Here is a 13132-nt window from a genome sequence, read left to right as displayed (position 1 = left end):
AACGAAGTTATCAACCCTCAGAGTGTGCCTCTAGTGATGCACTTCCTCCAGCACAGGGACTGCTTCTAAGGTTCCATAATCACCAGCTGAAGACCAAATGTTTAAAGGTGTGAGCCTGTGGAGGACCTAAGTGGGCAAAGCCAAGACAGCAATTCTAGAATTGAAAGACATAACTTTGTTTTCTTTGGAAACCGCCCAATCCATAGAATTTGAGTATAACAGACTGAACAAACAGAAAGAAGTTCCAGCAGCACACTACCTATCCTGCAGTGTACCTTAATTTATCTCTTGTATAGTGAACATTCATCACCCAGGCTCTTACATGAAGAAGGTGTTTTGAAACAAGATCTGCTACCCAATCTCTTTTATCTTAGAGACTTTATTTCACAGAAACTGATGATGAGTCTATGACTATGTCAGAAATATGTTACATTTCAAAGTGCCAAGCATGCTTTAATTTTTGTTTGGGAATTTTCCTTAATCTCTATAGATTGCTTACATGTAAAATATTAAAACTGTTTAGCATAAACAAGTACAGTATTAGGTTTTAATTAAGCTTATCGGAGTTAAAAAGTTAGGGAATTGGGAGATGACTTTGAAATGTGCAGCACAGAAGCAGTTGTCCTATTTTCATTAGTTGTCATGGATGCTGCCATGTCCTTTATCTGCTGGTGAATTTACAAGGAACACAGCAGGTTGTGAATTTTTAATAGGCTTTCCTCAAGGAAAGGAAAGGTCAGTATTAACATAAAATTCTTCTTAAAGATTTGTGGCCAAATGTTTCACACCGGAAAACAGGTGTTACTGCAGAACTAAAGCCACGATTATCTATTTTCTTTTCTTTCCTTCCTTTCTCCCTTTCTTCTTTTTTCTTTCCTTCTTTTCTATTTTCTGTCTTTTTCTTTTGTGTTTAAAGAAAACTTTATGTCTCACATAATAAAATAGCAAAATACAAACCCTTACAAAATATTTTTTTCTTTAATAGTTGATGCCATGAGCTTTTGAGCGTATAATCAATTGACCCCATCTCTTTGCACCATCAACACAATACATGACTTCATTCAAATAAATTAAATAAGTATAAATATTGATGTCAAATATGAAAAAAGAAAGAATATTGAGAAAGCAATAGTTCTAAAGGAATAAACCCATGTCCAATTGGTAAATAATTTGGTATGAAAAGTAGTATTTCATCTCATGTATAAGATTAAGAGAATGAAACAGGGAGAATTTGGAGCAATTATGCACAGAAAATAAAGTAAAGTAATAAAGAAAGCTGCCTATTGCTGCCATCTATACTCAGTACAACTGTTGTAGCCATTAACTCATAGCATACCAGTTATTCACACTGGTCCCACACAAGCCTGGCCCTGTCAATAATCCATCATGGGAGAAGGGTGGACTCCTAGGGTCTCATCTTTACTGAACAACTATAGGCTAGTGATGAGGAGTTGTGCACTCCCTGCTGAGCCTACTGGGCTCCATAGGATATCCCCAAATCTGTGGTCAAACATATAGCCCTGGATAAAGCCTATAGGTCGTAAAACAAAATCAGTAGTCTTGAAAATGAGAGATACAAGTTTGTGGTGAATAAGTTGGCACCAAGTTATGAGTGGGTGGGGAGTGAGAGGGGTAGGTATGTGTTATGTACTTATGTAGAATAGTTCAACAGCAAATTATAATTGGTAGAAAAAACTGTGTCAAAGGAAACGAACAATTAAACTGTTGTGAAAAACTAATGCTGAAGATACTTGAACATGGGAAGATTTGATAAGAACAAATTGAAAATTTTATTTATTTATTTATTTATTTATTTATTTATTTATTTATTTTGGTTTTTCGAGACAGGTAGCTTTGCGCCTTTCCTGGGACTCACTTGGTAGCCCAGGCTGGCCTCGAACTCACAGAGATCCACCTGGCTCTGCCTCCCGAGTGCTGGGATTAAAGGCGTGCGCCACCACCACCCGGCAAATTGAAAAATTTTGTTGATTTGTTTCTTTCTGAACCTAATGAAACCATTGCCATCAATATAACAATTAGAAGAGACCTTTGCAACCCATTAGTTTTATCTATGAAATAGTTTAACTACTCACATCTCAGGAGATGTAAAAATTCAGCACAACCAAAATAACAGTTGCCGTTCTTGTCTATTTAATTCGAATATTTTTGAATAATGTTTTATTATTCATACACTAGTATTAAGGTCCTAATTACTCTCTTTTTTTTTTATTCCAGTGTTAGTGGTCAGTTGTGTTCAATCCTTCCTCACTGTAAGAAAAGACAGTGCTTTAAAAAAAAATAATTCATTACTAATGTTAAACCAAATGGTTGAAAAAACGCTTGTTCTGTGTGTAGCTCCTTAAATTGTAAACCCCTGCATTTGTACCTGTCATTTGCATCTCTTAATTATATTCCTGTTGGACAAAGTAGACATCTTTTCATTCTCAGATTCTTAGAACCACAGTCTAAGTTCCAGCCCTCCTCCTTCAGCATTGCTGCCACCGTGCTCAGTTTTCTAATCCAACAGAAACTCCCACGGCATGTGGTCCATTTACAAGAGTTGATTTTCACTCTCTATAGTCCAAGTGAAGGCAAAAATCCAGCTGTGGTTTTTATCCTAAACGTAGCTTTATAGAAATTCAAATCCACCTGTTTGTATAATCTGGTAGAGTGCTTTGAATTGTTGCCTTGTGCATGTCTCTACCTCAGTCTAGGCTCTGTATTTACCTATTGTTCTGAGATAAAAAATTTGTGAAATCAGAATTTCTTTAGCTTTAAAACTGTATTCAGTCTGTATCTGGTAGCTTAGCTATTATACGCTTAATATATCCTCACTCAATCCTGCATGCTTTTCAGGGTTTTCTCTGCGTATTTGATTTGCATGTCACATTTGGGTCTTCCATAGAACATAGATGGAATTTTTCATTTGCTTTTAAAAGTACCTGATTATATGGAAAATTCAAATGAAAGAAATTGAATGAGTAGCCAATGAAAAAGAGAACTGTCTGCTCTGAGCCACAGTGCTGTCTAGCCAAGTGACTGATAATGCCAATAGCGTCCGGTTGTTGTGTTTCTCAGACTGAATAAGGAATCTGTAATGCTTAGAGCGACAGTAGGAAGATGCCCACAGTGTTGCAAATGCATGTAATTGGAGAGTTTCCGAGCAACCAAGTACATTTTTGGATACTAATAACCATCAATCTCTTGACTTCTTGAGAGTGATTCCTGGACTACACACTCGTATGTGACTTCTGAGAGTTTCTTGATTAATAACAGATACTTACTGAGTTTACTCATATTGTTGTTTCCAAATAGCTACATATGCAGGAAAATTCTCTTTGTTCTGCAACTTCTTTTATCTCTAAAATACCTACACATTTCAGATATGTATATCCATTATGTCACTAATGATGAATTGTTTGTTAAGTGAAAAGAAGAATGGAGTTGTATACAAAGTAGATTGCTAAATCTAATGAACATAAGCATTTCAGCAAAGTAAACCACTTTTGTAAATTTAGCTGTAGCTAGCAATATAATGACATATATAATTATGCTTATTTTGGCTTATTTTAACTGTATTTTATGCTCATATAACAACTTTGGGGGCTAGGCAGATGACTCAGTTGTCGTGTGGTTGCTTTGTAATCATGAAGATCTGAATTCCAATCATCAACACACTGTGGTGATATTATGTTCCCCAAAATATTGTGCACACTAATAAACTTATCTGGGGTCAGAGAACAGAACAGCCACTAGATACAGAGGCCAGAAAATGGTGGCACACACACCTTTAATGCTAACATTCTGGAGGCAAAGATCCATCCGGATCTCTGTGAGTTCAAAGCTACACTGGAAATGGCCAGGCATGGTGACTCATGTCTTTAATCCCAGAAAGTGATGGGAGAAAGATATATAAGGCATGAAAACCCGGAACTAGACCTGGTTAAGCTTTTAGGCTTTCAGCAGAAGTTCAGCTGAGATCCATCTGCATGAGGACTCAGAGGCTTCAGTCTGAGGATTTGTGGAAACAAGATCAGCTGAGGAATTGGAGAGGCGAAGTGGCTGTGGCTTGTTCTGCTTCTCTGATCTTCCAGCATTCACCCCAATACCTGGTTTCAGGTTTGTTTTTATTAATAAGCCATTTTAAGATTCGTGCTACAAACACACCAGCATGGAGAAAACTTCTAATTCTGGGATCTTGAGAACTGGCCAGATTAGCCATTTATCTGGAGCAACCAGCTCTAGGTTTCAGAAACTGAAATAGAGAGCAGTAAGGATAAACACACAGTGTTGTTCTCTGTCCTCCACGTAGGCTCACTCACTCAAATATCCATAGATATAAACACTCACAAACATTTTAACATTCATTTTCATTAATATATGATAAACAAACTAATTCTCATTAAGGATAAAGATCTCATTTAAAGAACAAATTTTTGCATTAAGTGGGAAATATCCAGTTTAAAACTCCTATCTTTGAGTTTTGATTATAAATTACCTGAAGAACCAATCTAATTTATTTAAATAAATATATAATTCCTGTTCAATATCTCTATAACTAGAAAATATTGTATCCATATTTTAATTTTCCAGAGTAGAGATTGGCAGAGCTCTTTTGATTTATGCCTATATTTTGCATGATTACTAAAAGCATAACATTTGTAATTATATATCATTTTAATAAATATTTAAAAATTTTAAGAATTGATACAATGTATTTTGATCATATTCTTCCTAGCTGCTCCCTTTAACTCCCTCCAGATTTATCCTCAAATTCCCCCATCTTTATGTCCTTTCTTCTTTTAATTTTAGTGCTTATTTGTACTATTAGCCAATTTGTGCTATTCATGCCCTTCTGCACTGGGGCCATCGACTGGGCCATGGTTGTTCTAACAGGAGCCACCACCCTAAAAGTAAACTTAAACTCCCTCTCCTATGGACCGTAACTGTGCATAGCTCCTCAGTTATGGTGGGGGCTCATAAACCATTGTCAACTCCATTTTAGAATATTGGCTGGCTTAATTTGTGCAGGTTTTACAGAGACAACCACAGCTGCTGTGAATTCATGAGTACAGTCATTCTGATCTGTCCAGAAGAGACTATTTCCCTCTGCTCCTCGCTAACCACTTAAAACCTGGCACTTGTTCCTTGAGGGCATCTCATCTTTGGGGAGATGTTGTGGTACAATGTCTCATGGGTAGCTCAGCCTTGAACCCTCATGTATTCTCTGCTGTTTGATGAGTTATGAGTTTCTACATTAACCACCATCTGCTGCGGATAGTCTTTCAGAAGAAGTCTGAGACCTGCACCAATCTGTGAATAGGGAGGTGCGAATTCAGAGGGCAGTTCAATACTGCGCCCGTTTAGCAAATTAATAGTGGTAGGTTCAGCCCTGGCCCTATGAGCACACCAGCCACAGGTTCTTCACTACATTTGCTAGACTGGGCATGTCTATCACGTCTTCCAGGGAGCAGGTCTTAAATACAATCATAAAAATGGTTGTTTACCCTCAGATGATTCATGCCACTGCTGCATCCAAGGGTGTGATCTTGCATACTGGTCATTATATTGCTTCACAAAGTTCACAGCTTGATAAGAATGCTGACTCTCCTCCTCTTCAGAAGCCTGCACAGCACCTTCCAGTATTATGAGAGCTAGCCAGCAGGGCGGAAACTTTCTAGTCAGTATCAGCTTGATTGCTCCATGTTCTATGATCAATGTGTGGGTGTCTTCAGCAGCAGATCTGACTATCAAGTTCTGATGGGAAACGAAGAGCAGCATAAATATCCTTTCTTGCTTTGGGAGTCTTTAGGACACTTTTGACAGAGATCTTGAAAAGAGATATCCACACCTAATGCTGGGCTTTTTATTTTGCAGCCTGTGACTTCTAAAATGAATATAATCTCCTGTGTAGTGTAACTTCAATTAAACGCTTTTATATGAATGTCCACATATATGAAGCTTTTAAAACAGTGAATTTTCATATGGCCTTTAAAAAATCCTTGGAGTTAGTTACTCTTCCCCAATCCCTTCTCCACCTTCCCCTCACATCTTTTTCCTCAGTTAAAGCTCCTTTCCTTTCCCATTATTGACTTTTACCCTTCATATGAAATTTGATGGTCATTCTCTATAGAAATGAAGAAAGAAGAAAAAGTAGATGCATTATTAAGTAAAAAAAGTGCATTTTATTACAAATATTAAAACAATAATCATGGTATATTCAGTACCAGTTATTCAGTGGTACAATTAAGCCATAGTTATAATCATATTATTTCACAATAATTTCTGTTTTCTTTGTGGACAAGCTTTTTACACAAGCTAAGAATCCCATGACAAGGGGGCATGGATCAATGTTACCTTGGTACACTGCCACATTATCTGGAAGATGCTTAGGATATATTAATCCCCAGTACTCAACAGCCTAGAGTTTATTAGTCCTGGAATGATTTCCAGTTCATTCTCCCAAAGTCTGAACTTACTAATCCATGCATCTGCAAGCGTGGCTGGCTTCCTTTAAGGATATCTTTGAAAAACAGTATAGGTAGAATTTTCCCAATACACATAAGTTCCTGGGCCCAGAGTTTAGCTTCAGCAACGTGCATGCTAGGATATGTGCATATGATCCAAACTACAACTCTTCATAAGATGAAATAATTCTCAAAGTTTGGGTGTGGTTTTGCTATAGACACAGGAAAAACAGTCACAGTCTTGTCTTGAATTCTTTTGTCCTTTTCAGATTTCAAAAAGGTATTTTGACAAGGTACAAGGTTATGGCATATTTTATGTTATGGTTTATTTATTTATTTATTCTTTAGTACATGTATCAATGTTACGTATATATCTATACTCTAAGACATACAAATATTTGCATGGTTGTTGGCACCTTTTATATGAAACCAATTATTATGTTTGTTTATTATTCCCACATTTGGAGTCTGTCTCTTGTATGCTTGAAAGAGTTAGATATCCTAAGATGTTAATACTTACCAAGCAGAAATACAACAGATAATAAGTTGGTAAAAGCTGAATTCCCTGTACAAGGTGAGAGTAAAATAACTTTCCATTTCTAGAAATAGTTGAAAGTACATTGTTTATAACCTCATGGCTGATGTCTTTATCAGGTGTTATCTGTTCATAAAAGTGGTTATATACCAGGTGGGAAGAGGGAGCTTATTTTAACTTGGGAGAGTTAAATTGTTTTTCTGTTTAGAATAAAAAATAACCATGCTAAATGAACATATCTTTTTGGCGCTTGAGTGTGATAGAACTGATAGTTACTCTATTCTGATTCATAGAACTGAGATTACTGAGGCCATTATTTGTGATGGGATTTAAAGGACCATCTTTGAATTCTTTTACCCCTGTGCACCTTTAAACATCATCATGAATATGCTCCTTTTTATTTCCTCTAGCTTCATTCAGACCAAGATAAAGGAGATGGATCGCTCAAATATATTTTATCTGGAGATGGAGCTGGTACTCTTTTTATTATTGATGAAAAAACAGGTGATATTCATGCCACAAGACGAATTGATAGGGAGGAAAAGGCCTTTTATACTCTACGTGCACAAGCTATTAACAGAAGAACTCTGAGGCCAGTAGAACCAGAGTCTGAGTTTGTGATTAAAATCCATGATATCAATGACAACGAGCCAACATTCCCAGAAGAAATTTATACAGCTAGTGTTCCTGAAATGTCCGTTGTAGGTAAGTGTAGTTACAATATGTATGATGGTATGGAAAGTATGAAAGTAATTTCAAATAATTCTTGTAATATTATATTTAATTAATTTAAATCAATTTTTATTTCCTAGCTAAAATACATATATATTTGAATACAGGAGCAATGAGTCAGAAAAGAGTTATTAATCATTTTACATATCATGTGAATTTGTAAATCTTCACCACTTCCTAGTAGACCTCTTCAAAAATTAAGAAAATACCACTAAATTTCAGTAGAAAAGATTAAAATGACACTTTGTCATATGAACTTTCATGGTAAGCATATCAGATACTGAAGACATATGTTTTAGGATTAGAATTGTTTCTTGCTGTCCACAAGAGGCCAAATCCTGGACCCCTTAGAGATACTGAATATTCAGTCCCTTAAGTGACATAGTATGGGCATATGCTGATGCATGCCCTCCTGCATATTCTCATGAAACCTATTATTATCTCAATCATTGCCGTACTGTATTGTTTATAAGAAGCAACAAGGAGTAATTTCTACTCATGTTCAACAGAAATTTACTTTAAAAACATTTTCAATTCTCCAACTATAGACCATTAGAGACTTAGAAATACAGACCGTAGACTGGTACAGCAAGGGTACCTACCAGTGGTAAGATATGGTTTCACGTATGAATACTCATCACAATTTATCAAAAGCCTTTGTTTAGATTACTTACATATTCAAATGAAAGCCTTGATTGTCTTCTACTTTCTTAAATATTGAAATTCCTTTGTATTTTAACATTTACATATTAAAATTATGCTGTTATAGTCTCATATTTAAATATATACACTGAAGCATCATACAACAATTTTGTACAGAAAAACAATATTGAATTGTGAAATGTATAAAATAAAAGGAAAAACTATAATGTTTAAGATAATGGAATGTATTTTAATGTTATCAAATGTGATATATGGATGAGAAAAATGAAAATACTTGATTTTTACTAAATAGTTAATGATAATGTATTCAAAGCCCCTAGAGTGCTTGATAATATTTTTAGTATAAGATATATTTAGTTTCATAGAAAACCAAACTTCCTGAATGTGTATGAACTTGTTTAAATTAATAAAAGCATTTTTAAAACAGCAACTATTGGTATTTTAATAGTAACTATCAAATTCATACATTTCTCAAAACATTTGTTCTGGGAGTGTTATTACACTTCGATAAACCCCAAGGACCCTGGGCAATCACCAAGCATAAAGCCCTTATAGATAATGTGAACTCTATTAGACAGTTCTTAGGAGTTCTAGGAACATAGGGTCATCTTGGATTGTTTCTAAATTTGGAATTCAATCTATTCATAAAATTGCATAAAAGAGCAGATGTTGATTATTTTTAGAGTTAATTAGTGCAGAGGGAGAAAGAATATACTTACTCCTTTGAGATTTAGTTGTGCCCTTTACACAAAACAAGCCTATTATACAAAACTTCATTTTAATATCAGACCTCAACATTTGTAAAGGGACCATGCTTGTTATATTCTGAAATACTGCAGCATTATCTATTTCGTGCACAAGCATGCACCTTTTGGCTAAATACATATTGTTAAGTTGAACTCAAGATTCATTCGCAACACTGTATACCTTTATCTGGATCTATCATCCAACTGTTTAGTTTCTTAAAGCGATCATTTTTAAAGCCCCAAATCACTCAAGTCTTCCATGAAAACCAGCACTTTTGCTCCTCCTTCTGGTACTGTGCAGAACTAAGCTGAGTTTGGATACTTCAGGTACTTCTGTGGTGCAAGTCACGGCTACAGATGCTGACGACCCTTCATACGGGAACAGCGCCAGAGTCATTTACAGCATACTTCAAGGGCAGCCTTATTTCTCTGTGGAGCCAGAAACAGGTCAGAAACGATGTATTGGGGTTCGCTGAAGTTACCATGTTTGTGATCTTTGCAAGTATAAATGGGAGAACCAAGATAAAACTTAAGCATTAACACACGGAGAAGAGTAACAGTGCCATATTTGATTTTTTTTCCTCTGTGTGTGTTCATGTGTGTAAGGACATGTATGCACATCTATGCAGATATATTTGGAGGCCAGCCTGGGCCATGAAGTGTACTTTTCAATAGATACACATGTTGATTTTTAAGACAAGGTCTTCCACTGCACCTGAACCCTAACAATTTGTCTAGACAGCTTGGCCAGTAAATCCCAGAAACCCTGCTGTTTTGCCCTGCAAGAGTTGAATTGGCGGGACCTTGCTGTCATTATTTGGAGTTTGCACATAAAAACAGGCCTTTGGGTTTGCATACAGAGCCCTTCACTCACTTTGACATATCCTCAGTCTGATTCTTGTAAAACTCAAGTAAATAATTGATTGAACTAACAGAAATGTAACTTGGGCTTTATTTGTAAGTTGAGATCACTATAGTGCATATGATATTACTAGGAGATAGCAAATAAAATGAACTTTAAAGATTTGTATGAAATTAGCTTCATAATTTAGCTATATAATTAGCATATATATATATATATACATATCATAAGTGTGATACTTGATTAAATTGGCAGCTGCCACATAGTAGAGTAACACAGCATTTGTATTTTCTCAAAGGTATCATCAGGACGGCTCTACCAAACATGAACAGAGAGAACAGGGAACAGTACCAGGTGGTCATCCAGGCCAAGGACATGGGTGGCCAGATGGGGGGTTTGTCTGGAACCACCACAGTGAACATCACACTAACAGATGTCAATGACAATCCGCCTCGCTTCCCTCAAAGTAAGTGCCCTTTAATGATCAATCTGTAGAGCATAAGATCTAGAGTGAAAAGGATGTTACAAGAAATTACCAATTAGCTAATAAACAAATAGTGATAATTTACTACAAAATTTCCAGCAAAAGGTAAAATTACTTATTTTAGCAATATCTCTTACAAAAATGGAGACTCTGAATCTCCACTACCTCTCTCTATTTCTCTGTCTCTATCTCTATCTCTTTCTCACACACATGCACACACATAAACATATACATACATACACACAGAATGTGTAACAATTACCTAATAACTGCTTAATCCAGCAAAAGGAATATGCTCATTTTAAAAAGCTAATAATTTACAATGGATTTTTTCTCTTCTTAAGTAGTAATAAGGAAGTTCCTAACTTGAAGATAAGATTTTAATAAAACAGCTAATTATAAAGGCTCTACTATAAATGCCAATGAAGCCAGAACTTGAACTGCATTTGCTATCACTATGTGTGAGGAGGTTTTCCTCATCCACATATAGATAAATCCAACGTTAATTAATTCTCCAAATTTCCAAAATCAATTAAGAATCAGTTAAGAATCATAATCTCCTGACCATACAGTGCATGCATAATGCACCTGTTTATTCTCTCTTCTTATGACAAACGTGGTAGATTATATGTGTGCCACATAGACTTGATGACATTGATGTTACTGGATGCTCAGCATTCTGCTGGTTTCCTTCTGTTCCTTCACTAAGTTTTCCATTTCAAATAGAATTTAGAGTTGTAATGAATCAACCATGAAAAGCACGTCATAGTGTAACCTCTATTCTACTATTTTTAATTTTAAAAAAATTTGCAAATTTAGTCACATCATTTCTCTTTCTTCCACACCTTTGTCTTACCCTGCCATGTCCAACAACCCCTAAATTCAATGTTTCTACTTCTATAACCATTGTTTTCACACACACACACACACACACACACACACACACACACACACACACAAATACATATATAGTGTACTCAAAATGTGAGTATAACCTGCTGATCCATTCACTGTAGTCTGCGTGTATATGTTTGTAGGGCTCATCCTGATCTCGATTCTGGACAGCAGCATCAAGGTTGATTACATTTTACTTTTTACTTCAGCTTTAATCTCTTCATGATAAGATAAATTTTGAATCATAAAACATTTTTATGGTATTTGTAACTTTATACAAAATTATAACTTGGGAAAAATTATGATATTGTACTATAATTTTACTCTTTATAAGAAGGGTTGTAATTCTTTCTGTACTGTTAACTTACATTTTCTTGTCAGAAGTTCATGATTAGGATTAATTTGTTTAAAATTGTGTCTGTAGAAGAATTATGAAAGCAGATAGAATTAATTGAACTTGCTTGCCATAGGTCTGTATGTATTGTGTGTGTGTGTGTGTGTGTGTGTGTGTGTGTGTGTGTGTGCGTGTGTGCATACATGCGTGCATTCACACTTGGATGTTTGTATCATATATATAGATTACTTTTAGCCATTTAAATTACATGCCAAACAGAAAGGGATTTTTGGAGTGCTGGTTTTGTTTTTGTTTTTAATCCCTAAACATATGGAGAAAGATATCCATGCACACACTTTTCAAATAGTTATATATATATATAGTTTTATATATATATAATAGTTATAAATATATATATATATATATATATTTGGTTTTTTGAGACAGGGTTTCTCTGTGTAGCTTTGCGCCTTTCCTGGGACTCACTTGGTAGCCCAGGCTGGCCTCGAACTCACAGAGATCCGCCTGGCTCTGCCTCCCGAGTGCTGGGATTAAAGGCGTGCACCACCACCGCCCGGCTTAGTTATATTTCAACTCAATGTTATATGTATTGTTTATCAAGGAAGAGGAAATCTAATGTAAACTTTAATATCACTATGAACATTTTGATAATAGGCACACAATTTAATACAATGTAAAATTTTAATTTCACATGTATTCTTGACCTTTCATCTTGACTCTCTTATCAAGAGAATGAACAGGTAGAGCTGGAGAGATGGCTCAGCCACTAAGAGCCCTTATTGTTCTTACAGAGCATCTGGGCTTGGGTTCTAGCACCTCCACGGTGGCTCACAACAATCCATGATTCCAGCCTCGCGGGGTCTGTTGCCTTCTTCCAGCCTCTGAGAGCACCAGGCATGCATGTGTTGTACCTACATACATGCAGAGTAAACCTCACACACAAAATAAAATAAATAAATCTAAGTGAATGAGCATGCCAATTGAGGGAAATGTACCATGTCTAATTAAATCCAAAACCTGAAAAGAACAAAATGAATACTGAAAAGATTTTTTTCCAAGAATATATATCAATCTGGAGGAGTATTATATTTAAAGTTCTTAGGAATTGTAAATGAAATTTGTTTCTGAGTGGAACATTCAATAAAGTAATTGATAGATTCTAATTGAATGGAAAATAAAACATTTTAAAGCTAAAAATTATCAATGAACCTTTTTTCAATGTGTTTTCCCTTTTAAGTCCTTCATTCAATATCTGCCTTTACCTAATTAAAATTTATGATTGCCATAATTTAGGCTTATTACACAAAATGTAACAGTAATATGACAACAATAATTGTCATGATATTAATTAATAGAAACAGGAAAAAGGCAGCATGCACTTAATTTTCTAAAGA

The 13132-nt window shown here is 35.4% G+C and overlaps 1 protein-coding gene across 1 annotated transcript in view; it reads left to right on the top strand.

The window, feature by feature from the left end:
* The first annotated feature begins 4847 nt into the window (after positions 1-4847).
* The window catches only part of LOC131921998 (cadherin-10), a 52015-nt gene continuing 43730 nt past the window's right edge, over positions 4848-13132 (top strand). The window contains exons 1-4 of the mRNA XM_059276734.1: positions 4848-4913; positions 7413-7707; positions 9471-9590; positions 10304-10471. Of these exons, the coding sequence (XP_059132717.1) occupies positions 4848-4913; positions 7413-7707; positions 9471-9590; positions 10304-10471 (649 nt within the window). The remainder of the gene's footprint in view (positions 4914-7412; positions 7708-9470; positions 9591-10303; positions 10472-13132) is intronic.

This window comes from Peromyscus eremicus, chromosome 11, assembly GCF_949786415.1.
Source record: "Peromyscus eremicus chromosome 11, PerEre_H2_v1, whole genome shotgun sequence".
Taxonomy (NCBI): Eukaryota; Metazoa; Chordata; class Mammalia; order Rodentia; family Cricetidae; genus Peromyscus; species Peromyscus eremicus.
The sequence above is the reverse complement of the archived record's forward strand: the minus strand, read 5'-3'. Positions and strand labels throughout refer to the sequence as shown.